The 18,186-nt window shown below is 39.8% G+C and overlaps 1 protein-coding gene across 1 annotated transcript in view; it reads right to left on the bottom strand.

Moving 5' to 3' along the window:
• PCSK5 (proprotein convertase subtilisin/kexin type 5) overlaps positions 1 to 18,186 on the bottom strand; it is a 321,518-nt gene that overhangs the window by 26,912 nt on the left and 276,420 nt on the right. Inside the window, exons 23-26 of the mRNA XM_060762183.2 lie at positions 17,408 to 17,611; positions 13,625 to 13,693; positions 1,139 to 1,181; positions 293 to 435 (exon numbers count right to left, since the gene is read on the bottom strand). Of these exons, the coding sequence (XP_060618166.2) occupies positions 293 to 435; positions 1,139 to 1,181; positions 13,625 to 13,693; positions 17,408 to 17,611 (459 nt within the window). The remainder of the gene's footprint in view (positions 1 to 292; positions 436 to 1,138; positions 1,182 to 13,624; positions 13,694 to 17,407; positions 17,612 to 18,186) is intronic.

Below are 18,186 nucleotides of genomic sequence, written 5' to 3'. Positions count from 1 at the left end.
TATCCAGGCCTCTAAGGATCTACTACAGAAAGAAGGAGTCCAGCAAAGAGCTCTGTACAGGGAAAAGGAATAGACCAACTGAGACTGGCCTCTGAGAGGTGTTTTAAGCTCCACTCAGAAACTAATACAATGGAAGGTCTACACCATTGGGAAGGCCTGTAAACAGGGGGAACTGAAGCAGAGGAGAAGAAGGCATTTAAGTGTCTCTTAAATAAATGCACCTTTTTTCCATGGGAAAAGTTTGAGAATGTTTTCAAGAGGATAATATATAAAGTACTTGCATTTTGCTTACCTAGAAGAAAAAAACCTTCTTTACACCAGAAGCACTCATATTTATCACAACTTCTGCAATTTGGTTGACACTCTATGCAAAGGAGAGTGCTTTCATCATTGTAGGTATTCTGAGGACAACTTCTATAGCATCGCTGATTGTACCTGGAGGCAAAAGAAACAGTTTATTTTTTGATGCTGGTGTTCTTTTTTTCTTCACTTGGCAGGACAGGAAAGGAAGGATAATGATGGATGGAACTTAATTGAAAAGAGAATGTATAATCCTCCCAGGAGTGTCCCACACAAACTGTAAACATTAACTAGGAAAGCTCTTCTGAACAAATCTTGCCAAGAAAAACCTGTGATAAGTTGGCCTTAGGTTGCCACTGGTCACAAACAAAAACAACAACAACAGCAACAAAACAGCAGCAGCAGCAACAACAATGAACTTTAAAGCATCTATTAGCTTGCATTAAAACTTGGTCTGTATCGTTACTATTGGCACAGAATTCATTGTTTTTAATGATAGTGTCTTAGCTTATCTCTTGTCATTTGAATAGCTCTATTTATTATCTATCTGTCTATTATCCAGCAGTTTATCGATCCTCCATTTATCTAATAACAAACCTTTTATCCCAAAATGGTACTCAAATTAGCAGAAGGAATTCACATTTACTTCTTACTTATTTCATGTTTATTTGCAATATTTGTATACCACCCTTCTCAACCCCGAAGGAGACTCAGGGCAGTTCACAGTGCCAACGTAACACTTTGATCCTTTTAGCTTTCCTCAGGAAGCATTGTTTTGTTTCAGAAAACAAAGGAATGTGCAGTGAATGGTGAGGAAGAGAGAGAAAGAGTGACTTACATATAATAACTGTGAATACATGATGTGCAGATCCTTGGATTGTCTGTAATTAAAAACAAATGACACATCAGAAACAAAATACAATGCCAGTCCAAGGTTTGATCAAACTGGCAATGAGAAATGGAGACACATTTAAGTAAAAAGAAAAAGTTATGATCTAACGACAGTGTTCTTAAAAAATAAAGGATCCAGTGGTGGACACATGAATTGCAGAATAAATTGTACACACACACACACACCCCAAAACTAGTTCCAGAGGACTTGGACTTGAAAATCATTTAGGCATGATTTTTCAAAGACAGAGAGGGTTGATGGTGAGAAGGGAACACTAGAACACTGTATTTAATTCAATGATGTGACAACGATGGCTGCAATTTGTGCAACGTTGGTGAAAGATGCATTCCTCAATATTATAGCACAAATATTTCCTATGTTATTTTTTAATCCAGTAGAACCTCACCTAGCTTTTTGCATAGTTCAGCGGATCAGCTGCATGGGGACAATGCACCCCCTGGATTCGAAAATTGTTGCTTCCCTGTAAAGAAAAGGCCCTCACATACAAATATTGGTGCTCAAAAGAAGAGAAAGACTCTTCCCAAATCTTAGTTGCCCTGCTTTTGAACCTACTGTTTTCCTGTCACCAGTAATGGTGAAAAACTAGTGGTTCCCCTGGCTATACTTAGGCACACAAAAAAGTTCGCTGGAGACGCCTAAATCCCACCAGGCAGCAGGGTTGGGCTGAAATTATACCAAGCTACTGAGCTCAGAAGTGGAATACATATCTTTTGCCAGAATGTGCGGTGACATAACATTTCTTATTCCCTAAACATTATGCCAAACACATTAGATATTTCACTGCTTTAAGGTCAGGCAGCTGGGGATTTCCGCTGAAATGATTAAAGACTGCTGAACCCTAGGTGGCAGAACACTCTGAAAGGCATCACTTTCTCCGATCTAATCAGAACTCTCTCACTCCCCATAGAGCTCCCATAATGCTAACACACTCCATTCAGTATTCAATCAGGGACCTGTTTTATTATATCATCTTCGCAAGTACATTGACAGCCCTTTTTGAGATGAATCCCGCTATCTTGCTGAAAGCAAGTCTTTAGAACTGTTACTACTATAAAGCAATTGGTTCTCTGAGGGTGCCAGAGGCAGAAGTAGGTATTGCTGTGTTATGTTTTGTATTAGACAAAATCATAGTCATCTGAAAACAAACAAATGGCAGCAAAACTGCAGGACATGCTTTGGCCATCCATATACCAAGCCTCCCCTTTTAAAATTTTGAATGAAATATTTTCTAGCCAAATTGGGAACTGCCTTCCTGGTGGCGCAGCAAAAGATAGTGACTGTGGATATGATAAGGCTGATTCTTTAGCAGAGCAATTCTCATCATTTGGCAGTTTATTTAATTCAGGGATGGACAAAATACAGCCTGTGGATGGATGGATGGATATATGTGTGTGTGTGTGTGTGTGTGTGTGTGTGTGTGTGTCAACTGCAAAATGACCTCTAGAGCAGAGTTTCTCAATCTGGGGGTTGGGAAACCTGGGGGGGGGCACAAGGGGGTGTCAGAGGGGTCAGCAAAGACCATCAGAAAACATAAATTTCTTATGGTCTTAGGAACCCATTTGGCAGAGAAGGCTGAAGATCTTTCTGCCTGTCCTTCTCTTCCTTTTTGGAAACAGACGGTGAACCCTCCTGCCAAAAGTCCTCCTCTGCTGTAATTGGCCAGCCTCTCAGCCAAGTTGAGGGCTATCTATGAGACTCCAAGTGGGGAGGGGAGAGCAGGCATGCTCGGAGCATGTGCGGGTGAGGGAGAGCATGCGAGGTTGGAGGGATGCTCATGCCAGCGAGTCCCTTCAAGGGATGGGGGTTCTGTGTGGGAAGTTTGGCCCAATTCTATCACTGGTGGAGGTCAGAATGCTCTTTGATTTGTAGATAAATTATAAATCCCAGCAACTATAACTCCCAAATATCAAGCTCTATTTCCTCCAAACTCCACCAGTGTTCACATTGGGGCATATTGAGTATTTGTGCCAAGTTTGGTCCAGATCTATCATTATTTGAGTCCACAGTGGTCCGTGGATGTAAGTGAACTACAACTCAAGGTCAAACCCTGCCAGTACTTTCTGTTGGTCACAGGAGTTCTGTCTGCCAAGTTTGGTTTAATTCCATTGTTGGTGGCATTCAGTTGTAGTTGCCAACCCAGCAACTGCAATTCCTGAATGACAAAATCAATGCTGCCCCCCCAAACCCCACCAGTATTCAAATTTGGATGTATCAGCTATTTGTGCCAAATCTGGTCCAGTGAATGAAAATACATCCTGCATAACAGATATTTATATTATCATTCATAACAGTAGCAAAATTACAGTTATGAGGTAGCAACAAAAAAAATATGGTTGGGGTTCACCACAACATGAGAAATTGTATTAAGGGGTTGTGGCATTAGGAAGGTTGTGAAACACTTTTCTAGAGGGTGTCATTTTGGCATTCCATCGCTTTTGAAGGGTCCCTGGATCCCCAAGGGTAAAAAAAAATATTGAAATGTTTTTAAAAAATGGTTTGTCTCTACATTCCTTCTAGGTGGAAAGGGATTTTCCACCATGTTTCAACCCCACCACGCCAATTCAGCTCTAGAAGAAACCTAGGAAGTGAAAAGGGAGTGACTTCCAGATGGTTCCTGTCAAAAAAGACCTAAAACTGTTCTTGGGAAATAATTCAATGCTCCCACATCCCCAAAATGGTCCATAGTCATCTATAGAGAAGATGTGGATCTGGCACCACACAATGCACAACGTTCACACTATCAGGCAAAGATGTACTAATTAGGATTGGCTGAAGAGTGGTATTGAACCCACTGCATTCTTCCTCAAAATTCCCATGATTGGCTGAAGGTGACAATAGAAATATTCATGCATTTAACTGTGCAGAGATCTTTTCACACCTTCAGATTCAGATTATAATCCTTCTACATCCCAGTACATGTTTACTAGGCTTGGGTAACCACGGAAAAATTTGGTTCTAAACTCGTTTAGTTTTTAGGGGGCCCTTGTGTTTCGTTTTTTTTAAGAATTCCGAGATTTTCCTTTTAAAAAATTAGAAATATACGAAATTTCATAAAATTACAAATTAATTCGTTAATGGCGGACATGATTGCGCAATATTTTAAAAAAACCTCCAAATGGGACAGGGGGAAACTTCTGAAGCTTCCCTCTCCCTCTGTTGTTGACTGTTGGTGTGATAAAACAAACAACAACTATATTATATTATCTTATTATAACATTATTATATTATATTGTTGTATATTATATTATATTATTGTATATTATATTATATTATTATATATTATATATTATATTATATATTATTATTATACAGGGTTAGTCAAAATGAATAGGCCAATAAGAAAATTAATTTTAGACGAATGTATGTTTATTGTAACCAAACTACAGCTACGTATCGACAGATAAATTATCAAAGTTTTGTCTCACCTTCAGAGATGTTCGATATGGGCGACCCGTGTGACACGGCAGACGTCCAAGCGATAGTCCAGTTCATTCCACATCCATTGCAGCACATCCAACGTAATGGCATCGAATGCAGCACATATGCGCTGTTTTACATAAGTCGTCCAAGGTCAGCGGTAATGGAGGTCGGAACACAGTGTCTTTCACATACCCCCAGAGAGAAAAGTCGCATGGTGTGAGGTCGGGGGACCTGGGGGGCCACAGGAGGAATGGAAGATCAGTCACTCCAGCACGGCCAATCCAACGTCTGGGAAGGTGTTCGTTGAGGTACTCGCATACACTGTTGTGCCAATGCGGAGGGGCACCGTCCTGTTGGAATACGAAATCGGGCACTTTCTCTTCTAACTGTGGCATCAACCATTCAGACAACATGTCAGCGTACACTATGCCTGTTACGGTTTTCTCCGCGAAAAAGAATGGGCCAAACACGTGACGGTTGGTTATTGCACAGAAAACGTTTACCTTCGGCAAATCCCTTACATGTTCCAATATGGCATGAGGATTTTCAGATCCCCAAAAGTGGAGATTATGCCTATTGACCTTCCCGCACAGATGAAACGTTGCCTCGTCACTGAAGACCAGTCTGTTGGCAAAGCCTTCCTCCTCTAGTCTTCGCTGCATTGATTCGCAAAAATCGTGTCGTTTCGAATAGTCACCTTTTTTCAAAGCCTGCACCATTTGCAATTTATACGGCTTGAACTGCAAACGTTTGCGTAACACGCGCCACACAGTTTTTTGCGGAATGTTCAATTCCATGGAAACACGATTTGTCGACTTCTGGGGACTTCGTTGAAAGGATGCACGAATGGATTCCACTGTGTCTTCGGAGACACGCGGTCGTCCTGTGGTTTTACCCTTGCATAAGCAGCCCGTCTCCTCAAATTGCTTTACCCACCTCGCAATGGAATGTCGATGAGGTGGTTCCTTGCCATACTTGGCTCGAAATTCTCGCTGGACCGTAATTACTGACATTGTTTTAGCAAATGTCATCACACAAAACGCCTTCTCTTTGCCTGATTCCGCCATTTTGAAAACAGCGACTCCTAGCGACGCCTAGCGGCATTAACGTACATGTGTGTTGCTCAAAAAAAACTTTGATAGTTTATCTGTCGCTACGTAGCTGTGGTTTGGTTACAGTAAACATACATTCGGGTACAATTAATTTTCTTATTGGCCTATTTTGACTAACCCTGTATATAATATTATTATATTATATTATAATATACAATTATTATATAATATAATAATATAGTAATGTAATATATAATGTAATAATATAATATAATATAATATAATATAATATAATTATATTATTATATTATATATTATATTATAATTGTATATTATATTATATTATATTATATTATATTATATTTTATACTAGCTGTACCTGGCAATGCATTCCTGTGGCATAGAGTGAGGGTATGAAAAATAAAGTAATGAGAAATTTGGGGCAAGAAGGATGCCAGGAGAAAGAGGAGGGAGGGGGGAATGTGGGATTTGCCAGCAGGAAGGAAGGAAGGAAGGAAAGAAGGAAGGAAGGAAGGAAGGAAGGTAGCCCAGTGCAGCCCAGAGTGAGGCAAGAAGAAGCATGAGGAAAGAGGAGGGAAGCAGCAGAGCAAAGGGACCGGAAGTGGGGTAAATGCGAGATTGTAAAACTTGCACCAGACATACAAAAATAATTACAAAATAATTACGAAAATTGGAAAAATTGTTTCGATTCTTAATTACTCCTCACACTATTCCTACATGGCTCAATATTGGATCGTAAGCTAATTTAAATACGAATTAATAACGAATAACGAAATTAACGAACTGGATCACCCAAGCCTAATGTTTACCAATTTATGATAATATGTGCAAAGATCTCTTGGTGGCACCAAAGCAGGTTGCATCAAGTCCTCTCTAGTGGAAAAAGTATACCTTTAATCTGCAGGAAAACATTCTGAAAGCTTACAGTTATGCAAACAAATACCTGAGGAAGAGCAGAAGAAGCTGACATCTGGGCAATATCTAGCACATGCGCAGACACATGTAGACAGAGCTATTTCCCCACCACCACCACCCTGAAAAATGTTTATGCAGAGTATATTATCTGCAATATTTCTGCTCATTGTAACTTTGAATTTAATTCACCTTCCACTTTCTAGTGCTTTAGGGTGTTTCTGTTATGCCAATGCTTCTTGGCAGGATGGACTCATTGGTTACCATCCATTTCCCTCTCAACCCCAAGCTCCTGATACTTCTGGACTGTTTTACAAAAGGAGTGAGCATCTGGCACTGCACCTGGCCAAGAGATGTGCTGGAAAAATCAACTGGAAAAGTTTATCTCCTCCAAGTGTTTGAATTTTTCTTCCTTAGAGAAGATGAACCCCTTGTGTACAAAAGTATTTCTCACCCTGTCCCCTGTAACAACTACCATCTGCTCCCCTAGGTCAAAAATTCAGGCTTCAGTGCTTCCTTAGATAATAACAAAACCAATTTTGATTATTCACAGAAAAAAGAATCATTTGCTTACACTTGCCAAGATTTTGTAAACACCTTCTGTACTCTTCTGTCTCTATTATATCAAATCAACCAAGGTGGTACAAGATGATACAATTACGGCAGAATAATGACTTCTACAAGCTCAAGAAGACCTCACCTTTCTCTTCCTTCTTTCTCCTCCACCACTGTATTTAGCATGCTAAGAGTGATCCTTCTATGCTTTGTCTGAAGGACCTTCCCTGTGACTAATTTCCACATTTGCCTTTCTATGTTTGCCCCCTACCCACCTAATAACTCTAATATCAAAGTGTTAGTTATGAATCTCTAAGGATTTCAGTGTTTTTTAAAAATCATTCTTCGAGTTCTCTGGTGCGTGTTCTACATTTCTTTCATTATTACAAATAAAATACTAACCCCATGACTTTGACAAACACATTTCCTTCAGCAGATCACAAAGAACAGACAAACAGCATGGATACCAGAAGCAATATTATATTCAGAACATCTTGTGGTTTTAAACATGTATTGCTAGGAGGGTGGACCTCCAATTGGGTTGGATCCAGTTCCCTCCCCCACTTCTTGTCCAACTACAGAAACACTCCCTGAATGAAGTTCTGTTCAGAATACATGGAGTGGCCAAAAATCTCATCAACTAATAATGAAAGTGGAAGGGATGATGGGATTTCTTTTTGCAATTCCTAGAAATTAAGCTTTTCCTAAGGGATGGAAAATGCCCTCACCAGAAGTTCAGGTTACTTCTAGAAATCCATGTTATACTGCTATAGGACTGTTCTGCTACTTACATCAGAGGCTAGTGTAGTGGTTCGAGTGTTAGATTACAACTCTAGAGACCAGAGTTATAATCCCCAGTCAGCCATGGAAACCCACTGGGTGATCTTGGGTATGTCACACACTCTCAGCCTCAGAGGAAGGGTATAGCCCCCTCTGAATAAATCCTACCAAGAAAACCCAATGACAGGATAGTTTTAGGATTGCCATTAAGTCAAAAACACAAAAATATACTACATACATAGCACAACTATAGTGCTGTATCTATTTCTGTTAATTTTCCAGTTAAGTTTTTTAAATTATTGAACAGTAGAACAAAAAGCCTGAACTTTGAGAGGTCACCTCTTCTAACTCAGGGAACTTCAATGCAAGGCAAAAGCTAGAATATCTTGTTTGGCTATGCCAAAGAATAAGAAAGAAAGACAGAATAAAGGGTGTGGGCAGGACGAAGAATGATCGGAGAGTCTATGGTCCTCATCAGATTGTGGTGAATCTGGCAGTGCCCATTAGGGGCAGTGGGGAACTTGTTGCCCCATGCCTCGCATTGCCAGACTTACACAAAACCCCATACCATGGAGGGAAGCATCTGCTGCATGGCTTCCCCCCATTGTCGCTAGTGCAACATGGGAAGCATATGCCAGTTCCACTGTAGTTTAGCGAAGGAGTTGTACAGAAGTGTTTATTATAATGTGTTTAAATCTGTATTTGTGTTTTACATTGGTTGCCTATGGCTGGAGCGGCCCAGCTGTGAGAGATATGTTGCCATGGAAACAAGGCAGAAGAGGAGGTGGGAGGAGCTTAGAGAGAAAAAGGTTTGAAAGTGACAGTTAAGTTTCAGTCAGGAGGAAGAGACCCTGAGAGAGAGTAGCAGAGTCAGATAGGGACTCTGAGAGAGTAGCAGAGTCAGGGAAGAGACTCTGAGGAGTGAGGAAGTGTAGAGTTAGTTTAGTGTTCGTGAATATTTCTTCAGCTAGGGAGCTGAAGGGTAAAACCTCGTTAGATTACTTTGGTTAAAAGAACTAACTGAGGCTTTGTATGATCGCCAGTCGGTGGAAGACTGGAGCTCTATTATTTGATCCAGTATAGATCAAACAGTGAGAATATTCACAGCAGGGAACACTGAATAATAAAACCTTCACCAGAGCAAGAGTTTATAAGTTGTAACATCAAAAGCCTGAATTGTATCTCAACCAAGTCATATTGTAACCATCAAGTATATGCCAAGCTGAACATCTTTATATTGCAACCACAAGCTTTGTTCAACAATAAACTTGTTTTCTTTGTTATTTTAAAAACTGCCTCATCTCCATTGATTTTACGTTCGGTGCATTCCACTCTACCAAAATTACCTCACAACGCAAACAGAGACTAACAGAGACTTTAATACCAGCGTCTCTATACATTATGGTGGCAGTTTAATTAGCATTGTCGGAGGTTCCTTACAGTTTTGGTGGCATTCGGTGGCATTAATACTTCTTTACAGAGTCCTGCAGGAAGTAGCTGTATGTCATGTGATGGGAGCTGGTGAGTTCTGTGGCTAAACTACAGTGAAACCGGCATATGCTGCCAAAAACAACTCCGTCTGATGAGGTCATATATGGGAGAGAATGCTTACTAGACTAGTAGAAAGGAGCATGGTGAGAAATGAGAGGGAGGATACATATGACCTGGTTGAAGCTGAAAGGAACAGAACTTTTTTATTAGACCGATTAAAGCCGTGGTGCAGCATAGTACAGTCATCTATACAACAGTGGTTCTAAGCCCCTAGATATTCTGATTTCCACAAATCCCAATCAATAACTAAGGATTCTGGAAGTTGAAGTCCAAAATTTCTGGCAGGATATAGGTTGGATATCATTTGAAATTACTCATAAATACATAATAACATAAGGATATGATGTATACATGTCTGTGGGGAAGTGATCTGTGTTGGCCTTATTTGAAAGTGGTTTTATTACTGGAATTTCAAACAAGCAACACCAAATACTAGAAATTTCTTTATTTCTTATACTCACTAGAAATGTAACTAGAGCCATGTCATGAGCAACCCAACCCTGTTCTTCATTTATTCTTTTCTCTGCAACTTTCCATTCTTTTGACCACAACTCCCAGTGTATGATTCATCTCTCACAAGAGCAGGTGGAAAAATACATAAAATCATGCACAGATTAATCTAAACTGGGCAACTTGGATGCAGGGATGGTCCGGCTAACCAGAAGCCCTTCCCAAGTTCTCTTTCTGGAATTGGCAAAACAACGTGAAGCTATCTTCATTTATCTCTGTTTGGACAACTCACTATTTAATACTGATTTTTTAAAAGTAAGCCAACTGTATCTCTACTCCATGAAGATTTCTCTGGGTCAACCTGCTCTCATTTAATCCCAAGGTCATAGAGCCTTCCAACACACTCCCTCTCGGCTTTCTGGGCACAAAAAACCCCTAATAAAACCAGTGGAGTTAATTTAATTCTGCCTGCCAACCTTTAAATAAATGATTATATAAAACTAAAAATTACTGAGAATTAGAGTAAGGGACTATTGGGCAACTAAAAGTTGTGGTTCCATCTCAGTCTTCAGCTTTAGTCTACCCATCAAAATTAGCTGACGACAAATGGTGTCTACAGGAGACAGATCAGAAGTCAGGGAAATTTCTTCTTTCTTTTGAATATTTTTCTGCTTTTAATAAGCTTTGAAGATGGTTAATGCCAAAGATATAATTTGACCTTTACAAAACAAAGTGATATAATCTCAATGGATTTGTGAAAGTTATGGGGAGAAGAGCAAGCATTAGTAAAGGGAAAAATGAGATGTGAAATATTTGTGATCAGATCTTTTTTTTTACTTCTTTAGGTAAAGCTTCTGCAATCAAAGCATGGATTATTACCACCTTTATGGTGTATGTCTGGCTGTTTGCTCCACGAGCCATATCTAGTTGGCCTAAATCCAAAAAAGGAACAGACACAGAGCCCTGTATTCATTTTCATTCATATCCAAAATTTAGCTGGCAGGAAAAAAATAAACCATTGACAATAATCTGATTTTTTTCCATTGTAGTCTGTGGACAAATGACTCCTTCTATTGGCTTGCTATAAATGTTGGCACTCTGCTACTCTAGAGGCAAGAGGTTGGATCAAAAATGATGTTTATGACACACTGTGAAGATAAGGAAGCTCACCTCATACTCTTACGTTTCTGGATTTAAACAACCCTAAGCAGTATCTTAATAATATAAAGCCTCTGCAGGCATATTGCTTAGCTATTACATAGCTGCAAAATGAAGCATCAGTTACTTAAATTTGGGAGGTGGTTCATTCCTTACCAAAAACACATTGTGCCTCATGCTGATCAGTGGGGGATAAACTCATACATATGAAATTATCCTCTGCACCAACCATAGAAGTAGGAAGCAATGAGTTCTAAGTAACAACAAAGTTACTCCTAATGAGTCACCTTTTGTGTGTGTTTGTGTTGACAGCTTACTGAAGTCACATTTCATGCCCTCATTTTTTTAATGGAAAGTAACACTAAAGGTAGAGTTATTATTTAAACATTAGAATGAGTGATCACAAAGATTTGCTTTTTAAATAAACAATAGGAACACATTCCTTTTTTAAAAAGTACTCTACATATGGGTTCTTATGATGTTACTGTTCAGATCAGGGCTCAGGGTGGTGTTACATTAATAATCCGCTCATCATTAACTCACAACATATGAAACTGTGGTGACTTGCAGAAAGGGGCCAATTTCTTCCCCTAATGTAAGTTCTGTATTGATTTGTACAATGCCCCATGCAGTTCCTCTTCCTTACATTCCAGCTCATAGCCAGCAGCTCAGATATTAAGCATTTCATACAGTTCCCTACTCTCACCACTGAAGGGGACTCACTGGCCCCATCTACATCACCATATAATCCAATTTCTGAATGCAGATTAACTGCATTAAACTGGATTATATGGCAGTGTAGACTCATATAATCTAATTCAAATTAGTTAACCTGCATTCTGAAACTGGATTATATGGCAGTGTAGATCCAGCCGCTGGAAATGGGTTGTCCCACTTGAACTACCTTACTCATTTGCTTAGGCCAAACTGATGCTGCAAGATGGAACTGCCCCCCCCCCCCCAGCAAAATTGCTTCTTAGCAGGGAGTTGGACTGGATGGCTGACAAGGTCTCTTCCAGCTCTATGATTCTATGAAAACATCCACTCAGCCTGAATCAGGCTGATCCTTTTGTACTGCATAATAATATCAGTTTGACACAATTTTAACAGCCTTGGTTTCATCAGGTACCATTATACTAAATTTGTAGTCTGATGAGTTAACAGAGTTCTCTGGCAGAATAATTATGTGGACTTTATCATACCAACTTTGCTGTTTTGCAAGTGTAAAGAAAACTTGCCAGCTCTAGGGATTCAATATCACACCTCTCTGCATTAACACAATGGTGCTCCTTTGCAAACCGTAGTTCCATGATCTGTCTTCTGCACAGCCTTCATAATGCTGCCTTCCTGCCTTGTATCCTACCCAGAATGACTTTCAGTTTTTATGATTTTTTTAAAATTTGTATTTTAATGCAATTGGGGAGGGGGGAAACAACCTGCTTTGGAAAAGTGAAAAGGAAGAGAGAGGGGCGGGGGAGGAAGAGGGAGGAGGAGGAGAATGATACCTACTGATGCTACATCTGAACAAAAGCAGAATGAACTTATCACACTGAAGTAATGGGAAGGTAGCAGAAACAAGAGCCATTGATTATTGTGGCAAGGGAGGGCAGGCAAAGCAGTAGCAAGCAGATATCAACATGGAATGGCTGTGGCTCATAGAGAGAGAGAGAGAGATTGTTCATCACGACTAATATCAAATAACTTTAGTGACCATGGGCCCATCTACACTAGTTGCTTATTGCTGGCTCACTTCAGATCAGAAACCACACATTACATATGCAACCTTTAGCTATGGTGAGGCAAGGACCAGATGGTGCAGCCAGTGATGGCCACAGAGTTCTGGGGAAGCTGCCGGCCATCTCAAATGCTCTGTGGTGTGTCTCACGGGAGTCTCTGCTGGTGTCAGCATGGGGTGTCTGCTATGGCTAAGAGCTCTCCTAGAGTTCTGCAGCTGTCAAGCAGTGGTGTTGGCAACACAGGCCCAATGCGTGCCCTTTTCCCTGAGTTGACGAGCAGCCCATGCCCACATCAGAACCTTTGCTATCCACATTGTGCCCAAACTTCAGAGGTGTTCACAGTTTCAGACACTCTGGAGTATTCTCTGTCTTTCCTTAACACAGGGCTAAAATGGATTAACCCACAATTAAGGACCACCGTTAGTGCAGTTGATTCAGCTCATGTAGACAAGCCCCAATCATACACTAAGGGTCCTTTTGGTGGCTGGTCCCACACTCTCAAACTCCTTTCCAGAGAGGCTAGACTGCCCCCTTCCTGCCTCTGTATATCGTGTGATTTGGCAAGCCTTTGGGACATGACTGCTCAAAGAGAAAGGGCCTTTTGGCATGTGTTCTACTGATTATTAGTCATTTTCTTATTAATTATAATGTTTTCAACTTTTAAGGCAGGAGAGACTAACTTTTACAAACCATGTTGCTGGCTTCCTGGGATCTCCAGGCTCAGAAGGTGCCAGAGAATATGCTTTTCAACCTGAAATGAAAAGCTGAAACCTTACCCAAACTGCAGGATAGGCAACCATCTGCACAAGGAATACAGTCTTCTAAATCAAGGTCCTCTGCTTCACCTGCACATTGAACAGTTCAAATTGTAATTTAATTCATCCCAAAGCAATAGGCAATAAATATGGATTTCACTTTTTATTTGAAATGTGGAAAAATGGCCAAGTATCACTTTTCTGCACCTGATACTAATTTGCAGTTTGCATTTTTCTGTCCAATGATTCCTTGTTTTTTTCTGAAAACCTGGAGGACAGCTTTGTGTCTTTGGTTCATTTGTTTGTTTTTTAACAGAAAACCTTGTTTGATTCCTCTCTGTATACTTCTGCCTGCCTAACCTACTTAGCTGATATGGCAATATCAATTATCCTGACAACAAATGCCCAGGAATGGTATGGAAATATTTTCATCCCTCTCTCATTATCTTTGTAAAGTTGTCCCAAGAAGAGCAGGAGAGCTGCTGATGTCCTGCCACCCAACATCCATGCCCTAAATCTTTTTTGGTGTAAAATCAGCATGACTGTGAGTATATACAATTGTGTGAAACATTGTTTGCATGGTTCCCTTTCTTCAAGAGTTCCTGCAAGTGATATTGGGGGGATTTCTTCAGTTCAATATTAGGAGTAATGCCAGTGGTATGGGCCTGCTGATTTCATGTGAAGGGCCACATGATCCCTATCTTTCCTCCAGAAAAAGAGAGACACTACCTTCACACAACTGCCCACCGGAAGAGAGTTGCCATCATAAAAAGTCAGCAGGCCCTCACCATTGGTGGGGATCTATTTCATTGTGTCATTACGTCTGATTAGCTCAAAAAATTGCACAACTTCTCGAAATAGGTTTGTAATAATTCCTTCAAATGGTTTGTCAAGTGTTCCTTTTCATAAATGATATCCTTTATCTGAAAGACAGAAACTTCTCCCTTATATAGCTGGCAGGTGTCCTTCATTGTAAACATTTCTCTCTCATCTTAGCTTCGTGGTGTTTTTCTTTTTATATAGACTGGACAAGATGCCAAAAAATCCTATATTTTTTGATGTGGACTCTTCATAGGAATAGAAATGGGTGCATTACGTAGTTCACAGATGGAGAAAATATGTTAATTTTATAGAACAATACATGGCTAAGTAGTCAATATTTGGTATTTAAGCAGAACACAGGCATGTTAATACAGGCTTCCTATTTGTCAATCCTACATGTCATGAATTTTGACTGTCCCTTATTGTTGTTTAGAAAACATGGCAGCACTACTTTTTAGTGTAATTTGCAATAATTTTATTTAATTTTACATTATTTTATTTTATTTTATTATGGGGTATGGTAATAGGCTTACAAATAATTCTCAGCCACCTGAAATGCTCATATTTCAGTAAAGAGCAATGATTACCCTCCTCCCCATGGCTCCATGTTCAACTCCTTGGCATTGGAACTAGTTTAGATGTTCTGTGAAAATAAGGCTTCTCCATATTAATGCAGTCACTGCACTGTCTGCTCCCGTCACCACTATTTCACCACCATTATATTTTGCATCTGGAGCTTTATGCAATGTAGATGTGGTCAGGTGCCTGGCTAAGATTTACTACATTCAATAAGCAAGTTTCAAATTCTAGGCAAGGGGGAGGGATTGATTTCACAGCAAAATGTTTGTATATAGACCTGCAATAAAAACGTCTGTTTAGATCCTCTGCCATACCCCATGACATGCTTTTATGGGATACTGAGAGAGTAAATCTGCCTTGGTCCAATCCCATTCTGATTTTGCATGAGCCAAAACAGTTTATTTGTATTTGCAGCTCCAAGCACCAGTAACTGACAGTGCCACATTTTAGGGATGTAAGCAAGTCACTGAACTAATGGTTTGTTTTATTTCCTTTCGCTCTCCTCTGGAGGTCAGATTGTTTAAAAAGCGTGCCTGCATTCTCAAGGCACCGAGGACATGACTTCCTGTCAGCAGTCTTGCACGTTCATAGAAATGCTGGACAGCATTGCAAAGAGTATATAAATATTGATGTGTTTGTATGGCCTTAAAACGAGCCTCTACATTTAAAATCAAATTCAGTTTAACTGCAGCAGCAATGCCCTCGTGAGCAATTGCGGTTGCCGCTCGATGCCCACTAACCCGAGCGGAAGCCCACAAAACTCAATTCAGCTTTCTCCTGCGTTGACACATAAAGGATTACCCAATTAATGTTCACCACACAATATCAACTATTTTTCAAGGACATAAAGTTGAGACCTTGCATGTATTACTTTTTAACCTATTGTTTTGGCTTTTTTTTTTAATACACTGCAATTATGAGCAGAGAGATTAGGACTGAAAAACTGTGGGTCAGGGAAAAAGTATTTCATGGTGTATTGTTAAATGATGTTTATATTTTAAATTGTTTTTAGAGGGCAAATAGCTTTTAAACTGTTATTTATTAATGTTTTATTAGTACGTAATTTTAATTTTAATTTTATGTAGTGATAATTGTTTACTGTTGTCATTTGTTTATTGTTTATATTATTTTCTGTATCTGTGAATTGTTGTAAGCTGTCCTGAGTCCCTTTGGGGAAAGGGGGTGGGGTATAAATAAAGATGATGATGATGATGATGGTTACATGTTCAACAATTTTTTTTACATAAAGCAGAATTCTGGGGTTTGTAGTTTAGGGCCTTTAACAGCCTCACTAAACCACAAACCCCAGAATTCTGCATGAGGGCAGAAACTGGATTTTAAGTGGATTTTTTCTCTAGTGTGATGAAGTAGGATATCTTTGCAAATAGGTTCCAGAATATTTAAAGTTAGATTTCCCTGGTTTCTGATAGGACATTAGGGAAGTAATACTAAGTCAACCTTCTCCAAGCAAGGGCCCTCCAGATGTTTTGGACTCCAAATCCCAGTATCTCTGACACTGACTATGGTGACTAAGGCTGATGGGATTTGCAATCCATCACATTTTGAGTGCACCAGATTGGGAAAGGTTGCTCTAAAGTTTTTCTTCATCCAATAACCCAGCTCTGTGCTGCCACCTCTTGGTCAGTTTTATTGAAGGAAGACACATTTTAGGAGAAAGGCATTCTTTTGGTATGCTCCATACTGCCTGAGTATGGAATGGGGCCCCTCTCGTACTCCACCCCTATGCATTACTTGATTAAAGACCAAATTTCTCTTTAAACTGCAATCTTATACCCACTTACAAGTGAATCCCACTGAATTCAGTTAGCTGTGCTTGTACCCTTACAGGAATGTGTCATTAGTCACTATATCCAGTCTATCTGCTTTGAACTGGATTATATGGCAGATTCATATAATCCAGTTCAAAGCAGATAATGTGGATTATATGCTTTGATAATCTGCATTATATGGCAGTGTTGAAGGGGGCTGAGAGATATAGTTCCCAGGGTTTTTTAAAAATAATGCTTGCCATCACTGATGTGTGGTGGGGATATGACAAAGATGCTATATTGGTAAACCTACATGCTTTTTGGTTGGTCAACATGCAGTTTGTTTGTTTTTTTGTTTGTTTGTTTGTTTTGACATATCAGGAGTGACTACAGAAACTGCAAGCCACTTCTGGTGTGAAAGAATTGGCCATCTGCAAGGATGTTGCCTAGGGGACACCTGAATGTTTTGATGTTTTTCCATCCTTGTGGCTGATAGAGGGACCAACCTGCAACCTGTTGGTCTTCAGTCCTGCTGGCACAGGGGTTTAACCCACTACGCCACCAGAGCTGTATGCACTACAATATATTGAGCAATTTGCTGAAGATCTATGAACATTCTGTTGTGTTTTTTTACCTTTACTACAATTGTCCTTCTGACAGGTGTTATCAAGCAGGTAGTATCCTTCAAAGCATCTCTCACACTCGGTCTGATCGAGGCACACTTCGCAGTGCTCAAAGCAAGGTATGCAAGTCCTGTCCTTCTCTGAAGGATAATGGCCCTCAGGGCAGCTCTCTTTGCATTCTCCCAGATACAGGAAAAGTGTATTCCCTTGCTCATCTGTAAGAGAGAAAGAAAGATAAAAGGAAATGAAAAGTATGCTAGAAGAATCTTTAAGGCCTGGGACTTATACCTTCCTATACCTGATTATCTACAGAATGACTCCTGTATCAGTGAAACCAATTTGAGCAGTTTCTCTTATTCCTTTAGAGCCCCATGTACAAGCTATACCCTCTTCTTAGTACCTCTATTATTTTGCCATTGAAAATAATAGGTTTCACTGTTATCCACAGTTTCTACCATCCACACCAAGTCGAAGAACGTATCTCTTGTACTGTACTTATCTAATCATTGTGAGACACTTGTAGGCTAGCTTTTTCAAAGTTTTCCAGTTTCTAATAAGAAATCTCAAGATTCAAAGAACTCACCAAGATTGCACTGTACATAATTTAAAAATCCCAAGAAACAGTAATTTTTAAAAACAAATGAAGAGATGGTCAGCTTTTTCCTGCTTCTGGAGTGCTTTTCTGGAGTGGCAACTCTCACTGAGTTCACAATATATATACTCCTGCTTTGAGGAAAACCTTTCAGTAAAAATCAATGCAAAATGTCTTCCTAGCTGGCTTACTCTCTTG

Source organism: Anolis sagrei, chromosome 2 (assembly GCF_037176765.1).
Source record: "Anolis sagrei isolate rAnoSag1 chromosome 2, rAnoSag1.mat, whole genome shotgun sequence".
NCBI lineage: Eukaryota > Metazoa > Chordata > Lepidosauria > Squamata > Dactyloidae > Anolis > Anolis sagrei.
The sequence above is the reverse complement of the archived record's forward strand: the minus strand, read 5'-3'. Positions and strand labels throughout refer to the sequence as shown.